The sequence below is a fragment of the Homalodisca vitripennis genome, chromosome 5 (genome assembly GCF_021130785.1).
Source record: "Homalodisca vitripennis isolate AUS2020 chromosome 5, UT_GWSS_2.1, whole genome shotgun sequence".
NCBI lineage: Eukaryota > Metazoa > Arthropoda > Insecta > Hemiptera > Cicadellidae > Homalodisca > Homalodisca vitripennis.
Genome location: NC_060211.1, coordinates 6,477,802 through 6,487,129, shown reverse-complemented (window position 1 = coordinate 6,487,129; position 9,328 = coordinate 6,477,802). Strand labels below are relative to the sequence as shown.

General features: G+C 31.4%; 1 protein-coding gene across 1 annotated transcript; it reads right to left on the bottom strand.

Moving 5' to 3' along the window:
* Positions 1–2,157: 2,157 nt before the first annotated feature.
* On the bottom strand, positions 2,158–6,511 carry LOC124363793. Its single transcript, XM_046819054.1, has 3 exons — positions 6,434–6,511; positions 4,547–4,672; positions 2,158–4,006 (listed from the first exon to the last, which is right to left on the bottom strand). Exons 2-3 carry the CDS (start codon positions 4,663–4,665, stop codon positions 2,167–2,169), a joined length of 1,959 nt encoding a protein of 652 aa, XP_046675010.1. The 5' UTR covers positions 4,666–4,672; positions 6,434–6,511; the 3' UTR covers positions 2,158–2,166.
* Positions 6,512–9,328: the final 2,817 nt, after the last annotated feature.

Sequence of the window (9,328 nt, the reverse complement as noted above, 5' to 3'; positions counted from 1 at the left end):
ATACATTTAAAAATATTCAAAGCTGTTTTATATATCTAAAAAATTTGAGAACTACAGTGTATTCATAAAATATAAAATAGAGTGTGTGAAATATATAAAACCAATGCTAAACTCATAACAGGTCTGCTTCTTTCTTCATAGCTCAATCCCTTCCTTTCTCAGAATTATTTAAGCCTAAATATGGAACGTTCGGAGTAAGTGGTTTTCCAAAAGCAGTTAAAAGTTGTTGAAAACTGCTTAATGATGCAACTTGCCAACAATTATTAACTAAAAAGTAAAGTTTTAATTGCTTTAGCATGAACAAGTAACTACAAATAGAAAGATCTCGTGTCTGAACTTATTTTCATTATTATTAGACTTTGTTCAGAAACGTTTAGAATTCTTCTAACTATTATTAGAGAATTTAATTAAACTGGAAATGAAGTATATTTCTTATTTAATTAAATCTTAAATGCTTTTGATAGCAACAAGTCCCATTGTTTAAACATTTATTATGAACATAATTTAAAATAAAACTACGTTGAAGATAAAACTTTATGAATATTTTGCAAACTAATTTGTTACAAAAAGAAGCTCAAAAATATTTTCCAGATTAATAACAAATACAGTAAAGTTATTTTACTCCAATAAAAGCCTATTTTACTACCAACTAGCTTATGCACCACTCAGTAGACACACTATTAAAATAGTGGGCTAAATAAATTATAACTTTGTAATTTTCAACAAAATATAAAAACTTCTTGTAGGTACTGAACTAAGAATCAGAAATCAGGAAGACCCATAATATAGAAGTTATGGAGTTCCTAGAGGTGGAAACTTACTACAATTTTGAGCTCTCATACTCTGTAGCTCTCACAACTTCTGAAAGCTGTGTTGAAAGTCTGAAAGCTCGCAATCAGGTATCATTGGATATTCCATGTCATAAACTTCCCAGTACGCAAACGTGTAGTTTGTCTCACAGATAACTTTCCTGAAATTCATTTTTTGGATATTAAATACAACAGTTGTAAGTATACATGCTCTTGTAAAGCATACTTTAATAGAAAACTGGATAATAATATGGATTATAAAATATTTAGAAAACTTTTACAGTGAGTACATTAATGAACTTTTACTGCATAGAACGTCGGTTCGAGCTAACTTCATTTATTAAACGTGCACGATGTAAATGCTGAGATCCGTACTTTAGCGTAATAAAAGTACGTCGAGTAACATATATCTACTCCCTAGAGTTCAGTAGTATGGTTAAAATCAATTAACTAATATGCAGTCCATGTTCGTAGAGCATAGAATTTACTGAAAGAGCTTCGCCTCTTAGCTCAAAGACAGCTCATAAACTATTCTTGTTTACATTTAGCTCATAAAACGTTTATGCCAATTTGAAGTTCATGCAGCGGGAAGAGATTTAAATTGTATAAAATATGGTTTTGGTTCCTAGGTTTGAGCTTAAAGATGAACTTGATCCTTTTAGAATATGGAGGGCTAAAATTTTGGCGTTATCGTGATGATACATGTTTCGTTCTAGGACTTCGTGGCCACAACGAGGGTGACATGTTATGTCGTGTATTTGAAATAATTTTAAATATAGTTTTATCAAAGCTTGGATTTCTTAATGAGTTGGGTCTATCATCTCATCTTTTAAGGGAACAGAGGACGAGATCTTACGGGTTAGTTACGTGATCTCTACCGGGTATAATAAATTAACAATATAAAATTGCCAGAGATGCAGGGGCAGGATAGTAGATCGAGAGACTCTGTGGTCGCTTGCATTGAATTGAGGTTAATATCGGAGCGACAGTGCGGTAAATTATATTCCTTTCTTTCAGTATTTATACTATCTTATTTATATTGTAACTCACATAGTTTAAACATATGTTGATGTTAAGGTAAAAATACACGATATTTTGTAACACTAGGCCGTTCTGTTTTACGTGAACAGTGACATTAAACAATTTGATAAATGCAACTCATACTTTAGACACATGATAAAGAGAGAATATAATAGCTATAGAAACGTCCTGTTTAAATTTCTAACACACTAAAGTCAACCATCCAAGTACTGTTATATTTTAAAACTAAATTTTTGATTGTTATCGATAACAAATATTACTTTTTAATTTTTTGGTAAACTAATCATATTAAACAAATGAATGATAATTGTAACATTTATTTTCCAAAAACCTCTTTCATAATAACCCACCAAACCAAAATCGATACCAGAGATTGATATATCATTGTAATCCATTCTTCAATAGCGTGGGGCCTCTGAATAATGATCCGATTGATTAGCACGTTGGTTATGTCTTTCACGCAATTTAAAATTGACAAGAAAATTGTGTGCCAAATTTCCCCAGCTGTTATTTCTTCAACCTCCAATTCACTTTTATCATCATCTTCTATAAGAATTTCCTCTTCGTAAATAAATGTGAAGTTTTGGGATGATATTTCATCACCGTGGAGAAAAGTATTTTTTTCATTTCTGTCATTAAACTCAAGAAATTTAATCCATAATTTATCTTTTAAAAAGTTGAAAACTATTACTGCCTCTTTAACTTTTTCTAAACTTATTCCTGGTAAAGCAAGAGCACTTTCCATGCCTTTCTCCAGATTGTCCTCCACTGGTGAAAAAGAGGTTCTAGAATTGGATTTTGATAAATTAACAGATAGAGCTGCATTATCTGTGAATATTTCTTTAGGAATTGTAGGAGTACAATTAGAGTTATCAAAGGTGTTATGTTCATGTGCAGACATCATAGCTGTTGTCATAAGACACAACATAGTTTTAACACTTTGGGGAACACAGGTTGCGCTTGTTAATAGTTCATCATCAGGAGAGGTTCGAAGCTGTTTGATGAGCTGTTCCAAAACTTGCACGGCACTTTTTGTGCTGAAACTACAGGAAGTGTCGTGATTCTTCGAGCACCTTACATCGTGGTTCAGAACGTCTCCTGATACTTGGCGAATAGGATCTTCATCAGTAATCTGTGTACCTTTGGACTGATGTTTCTTCAAGGACAAGCTATTCAAGTTCTCAAGCCCTTTCATGATGTTAATGTTAGAGTCAGAGAGATGCCGTAGGCGTGAAGATCTATTGCTTTTTGACGTTTGGAAGCACTTGACTCGCTGACAGTCCCCTTCACTCAGCTGATCAAAGCTGTGAATGTATTGCAACTGTGAGTTATCTACTTCTAGAGTGCTCTCATCATTCTTTAGAAGGTTGTTCCAGTAGTTCGTGAGGGTTTTTACCATACTGGACTCATCTGTTGCAGATAAATCTTGGTTGCAGATAAGTGATTCCATTACACTCTTAGATTTCAATTTGGAATCCAATGAGCCATTTCGTTTATGACTATTGCTTTTAATTTTCTTTACTGGCTTTAAGACTTTTACGTTTTTCTGTTCTGATAATTTTTGTACATTACTATTTTCTAATTTTATAGTGTTAGTTTCCCTCTTTTTTAGAATGCTTTTGCTTCTTCTAAAGTTCTTTTTCACTGATGATTCTGCTACATCAGGAGGAACTGATGTTTTGGACTTCCTTCTAACAAACTCTGTTTGAGTTCCTTTTGGCGAAACTGGTTTTGTATTAGCAGGCAGAAAATTTTGACCGCCACTGACACTCGGTTGATTTTTATTTTTTGGTATTCTTCCTCGAGAATTTTTAGGGTTTTGTCCAACATTTTTCTCTCGATGTTTCACTGGAGCGTTTGAGTAACACTTTTGAGGATCTGCTTTCGGAATTTTATTTAATCTTGTATCTGCTACTAAATCTAGCTTTTGCCTTTCCGTAGACACAGTCCTTAGTAGGTTATAATTTCTATTGCAGCCAGAGTTAGCATGGTTTGGTTTCTCATTAGAAGGATGGAGACGAAGGTTGAGATATCTTTTGCTGTAGCTTTTGTTTTCTGTTGTTTGAGTGAATTTCATCGATTTTACGGAACTAGCAGGATCAAATGATTCTAACTCATCTACCAAATCCCATAGAGAATCGACAACAAGTCCAGACCTGTACACAAATTTTAGAATAAAGAATAAAATATATGTATAAGAACACTTGTGTATGAATATATATGAAAATATATGATCATTTCTAGATATTATTAATGTAAATATTTATATTAAATTATATAATTAATAAAACACGAAAAAGGTTCAATTTTACTATTCATGAACACGAAATAAAAACTGTTTAAAAGCGGGGAAAAAATTCAAGTTAATATTAGCTCTCTTTCTTATTTCACTCTTCTTTTATACAAAAAGAAACAAAATAAAACTTCAGCAAAAGTTTTACATAGATTAAAACAATATGTTTTTAAGTTTTATTGGATTATTAAATAATTGATTTATACCGGAAAATTTTTTATAACAAATAATAACTTAAACAAATAAAATGCTTACATAATTGTAGGTAATTACTACGGTATTTAGAACACACAACCATATCGTAAGGCCTAATTACTAAAAGCCGAATCAAAACCGTCGTGTTTGGTAAAATTATACATTGCTCAGATGCTATTACATTATATTTTATCTAGGTTGTTGTTACCTGGTGGAAGGGATGTTTTGTACGGTGTGAAACAATTTGCTGAGACTTCTTCTCACTTTATTTTCCTCTTCCGAAATTTCTAACCATTTTTTGTGCCTTGAATTACCATGTCTCCACATTTTTAATCTATAAAACAGCAAACATTGTTAAGTATTAAAGTAAAAAAATCATGTATTTAATAAAGAATTATTTCATATATTACTTGTGGAAAATAACGAGATAAGAAAGTTTTCATCACTAAGTAGAAAACAGAATATGGCTTTGGATCAAATGGAAGGCAGTATAATAGGTAATAATCTATGATATAAGGCTGTAATAAAATGGTGCAACTTTTCGAGATCTGAAGAATGAACTCTTTCTCAGGTGAATAAGTAATGGATAGGTAGTTATTTACCTTAGGATAAGATCAGATTGTGTCAATCTCGAAACTTTCAGTTACTGATTTTTTATATCACAGAACGATGGAAAATGTTCAAAAAACTTCTGTTTCCTTCACAATCCTTCCATTTCCAAAACAAATTTTAAATAAAGAAGCGGTTAAAATAGAACGGTTTGTGAAAAGCACATCGACAATCGTGGTTTCAAAATAGTTTCTGCACCGTAATCTTCTTCTTGTTCAGCTGTGACGTCCGATCACAATATTATAATGCTCTACAATTTAAGGACATTTAGTACGCCCCCCCCCAAATCTCAAGTAATACAGTCATAAGCTACTTGAGAGTCATAGAGAACCTGCATCGATTAAAGCGAGTACCCACACAGCCACGATAGTAAATCAATAGTTTCCCAAGGTTTCGTGTGTTCTCTTTATTATCAGAAATATCAATATTTTGTCTGAATTGCGTCTCATTGAGCTTAATATATATGATAACAATAAAGTGTAATTATGGACACTGTAGGGTTGTACCCATCATAATCCATATTCCACGCTCTCCCACTGCACGAGACCTACAGCTTGGGGACTACAAATAATTTATCATGTTGTACGTTTGCCTATTATATTATTCTTACGTAATTTAACAGGTTTACATATACGTTTGTTATGAACGATATTAATCTTCATACCAATACTTCTCGGTGAACCAGCCTTAAAATAATAGACCTCTATAAACTTATGTACCATATTATTTCAAATTATCTTTGTAAACTTTGGGAATCCACTTCTTGCAACATTGTTTCTCATGCTGCATAGAGAAGATTTATTTAATTTTTATGTTCTCTTACCTTTTTAAAAAGGTCTTTATAAGATGATTAAAGACTACTATTATCTTGGCCAAGGTTTAATTATAGTCATAAAGTTTAATAACAAAACAAAAATTGATGGATTCCTATGAATAAGTTATTTTATGAATTCGTGTATACGTAGAATATCGTTAATATTTCATAAATGAAATCTGTTTAATGTTGATAACTATGAATTATTTTATTGGTTTGGAACCACTGGTTCTGTTTCCAAGATCCAATAATCCTAAAAATAATATTTATTAATTACAGTTTGGAAAATTTTAACGTCATAAATAACGTAATTTTAACGACATAGATAGCATAAATCACGAGTACAACTGACTTCATAATTGTTTTGTATATATTTTTAAGTACAAATTTTCATATAATAATATTTTATATATGAGTTTACTTTTATTCCATTTTTGAAGTTAACCACGTATAAATTTAAAAATAAATTACCCATTATTAGCTAAATTTATTATCTCAATCCGTATCTCTATTGTTGTCTAGGTAACGGAGGCAACGTTAAAGAGTGGTAATTATTTGAGCTGGAACTACCATAACTAATAAATATAAATACTGTACGAATGACATACATGATAAGAGGATCCAACCACGTATGTATAATAGGAGAGGAGTGTGCTAATTTATGATACTTACGTGTGTTATTTAAATATTAGGACGAATTTTCGATAGTACAATTTTTAAAGTGAAAACTCCAATACGGTTACATTATAACAAACCTCATTGTTGTTTCCATAGTAACAAAATTTTAAAATACATTCGAATAATAGATGTTAAAATAATAAAAACGGTTCCTTCTCTGAGTGTTATTTAAATTTATTTTGATGAATATTTATTTGAGTTGGTACGCGATAGGCTAATCAGTATTGGTGAGTGTTTCAAACAAGAATTTTCACAACTAACAAAGATAATAAGCAGTTACCCTCGCCTTCACACGCACTTCAAAATCGAAGGCTATAGTTTTCTTAATGTATAGCATTTATATTGTAATATGATAGACACCTATAAATGTATGAAACATAAATAGAAATATGAGGCAAATAATATTTCGGTATCCATGTTTGGAATCCTAAACATAAATACAAATTATACTGGTTCTTTTATTACATTTTTTTATTAATAAGTATAAGTCCCGAAAGCCTGATTCGTTCAAAAAGTGTCAACTGCCGCCATTTAGATTAATTTCCTATGAAAGGTATTTCAATTGCATTAATTTAATTTGACTTGTGTCCTGATAAAGATTATACAAAACCAAATTCGATTAAAAAGCGTCTAACTTAGGCTTGCTTAATTTACATTATGAGATTTTCTAGCGCCATAGTGATAATTTAGTTTTATGATCCAATAAAGAAAATATATATAACTTACTACTTATTCGTTACTGAGGTTCAAAAGAGTAAGATACAACCGATAAAATTAACTTCCGCTCTAATTTATTTACGATTCACATTTATGTTCTTACACTGGCCAAGAAATAAACATATGTAAGTTTTGGAATCCAACTTAAAAGTGTTTATCTTCAGTCTGCAATAGTTCTGGTGCTATAAGTAATATTGGATTTTACTCCGATGAAGAATATATGTGCTTATGTAAGCTGAAAATACTACTTAAGTCAAAATGCGTATACTTCCGTTGCTTGTATTCTGTTTCTGGTATAAAGGGAAAAGTGAGCCATACCTTTGCTGTTCCTTTATCTAAAGGTATAGTAAAATATTTAAGGGGGGCAACCAATTTCCATAACCTTATTTGCAAAACATTCACAGCTTATTCATCGAGGTGGGTTTTAGAAACCGTTGAAATATTATTTTCAATGCATTAGATAGTTTTTTCGTCACTGGTGATATCTAAAACATTACAAATTTACAAAACTACATAGAACTTTGTCTTTGCAATCTACATAACACTACTGATCAAACACTATAACTATTTAATATTTTCTCAGATATAAATACAAACAAATGCTTCTACCACTTTTGTGAATTTTAGCTGAAAGTATCAAGAGCCGGTTAGGGCCACATAAATTTTAATTTCGTGTCGCAAATATTGTAATTGTTTCCTGAATTATCAAACATTCAGAGAAACTTTTCAAATTTTTCTAACCTTTTAAACCTTCTTTGGATTTGCAAGTATATTTCAATACTATTAGGCAATTCGAGTCCAGCCAAAAATATAATCCAGTTTTAGTGAGACTATTACAGGTAATTTTATATAAATACTAGAAGTTGCCCGCGGCTTCGCACGCAATTTCCCGTTGAAAAAAGTACATTATATTCACTTATTCTTTTTCTATCAAATTCTAAACATTGCTGAGATAATTAATAGTCGTTCCTTCGTGAGCCTCTTGGGCACATTATGAAGGTATGTACCACATTCCTGCCTCTATCTTTCGTGGTTTTTGCTAGGTGTTGATAAGATATTCAGAACAATTAATGTATATGGATGAATCTCGGTAAACTAATTAGGTTATAAAGAATCAAATTCGGTCTGTTAAAGTTAATTTTCTGTCTAAGATATTTCCAGAATTATTTAGGAGTGTGCCTTCAAGAAAATGTATCAAAGAAACCAAATTTCGATCATAAGGTGTCTTCTTCGGCTCTTTTCATTTACCTTCAAGGTAACCAAATTCGATTACCTTATGTCCAAACATTCACGGATTTGTACAATGAGGTTGTTTTTATAATAGCTTGATGGAATCCATTAAGTACCGGTATCAGTTCGCTTTGTATTAGGTGTCGTAGCGCAGTCTGTCGGATCCAATATAAAACACTCCAACATCACCAACAATTTATAATTAAAAAATTAATTAAATAAACAGCCACCTCTCTAAAAGTATGCCTATGTTACTTCCAGGAACGTGTATAATCACTGTACAATATTTCACGATGTTTCGTGCATTGGTTCCAGAGTTATAACGGAACATACAAACAAACATTCGCATTTATATATATAGATAGCTGTTTCCCGCGGCTTCGCACGCTTTTCGTAAGTTTTGCCCGCGTATGAGCATTTCTGGTTGAAGTAAATTATATTTCCAACCCCGATGTAGATTTTACCTTGATGTCACGATCAAGAAAATATGTCAAAAATGTATTGTACATGCATAATGTATTTTATTACAAAGTGGTCTACCACTCAACCTTTAAGTTCAACCAAAAATTTAGTTTAGACAATTTATACATCATAACTTAGCGCCTTCAAATAGTGTTTCACTGTTTAATATACGTATCTATCTCGTAATTGCAGGTTATAATGTGCAGGCGCTTTGAAAACTTTTCTTCATTTTATTCGTTTATATTCACGACATAAGCGAATAATTCAGATAATAACTATCCTATCTTCTAAGTTAGACTAAATTACGGATACATGTGAAATTTGATTGAAATTGGTTCAGTCGTTTTGGAGTTTATTGGCAACATACATCGTGACTCAAGATTTTTATATATATAGATTATTGGAAAATTTAGAACATTTATTTATTGGTAAAGTATATAATTAAATACTTTTCAGTACGCGTAGTAAAGTCTCTCAGTC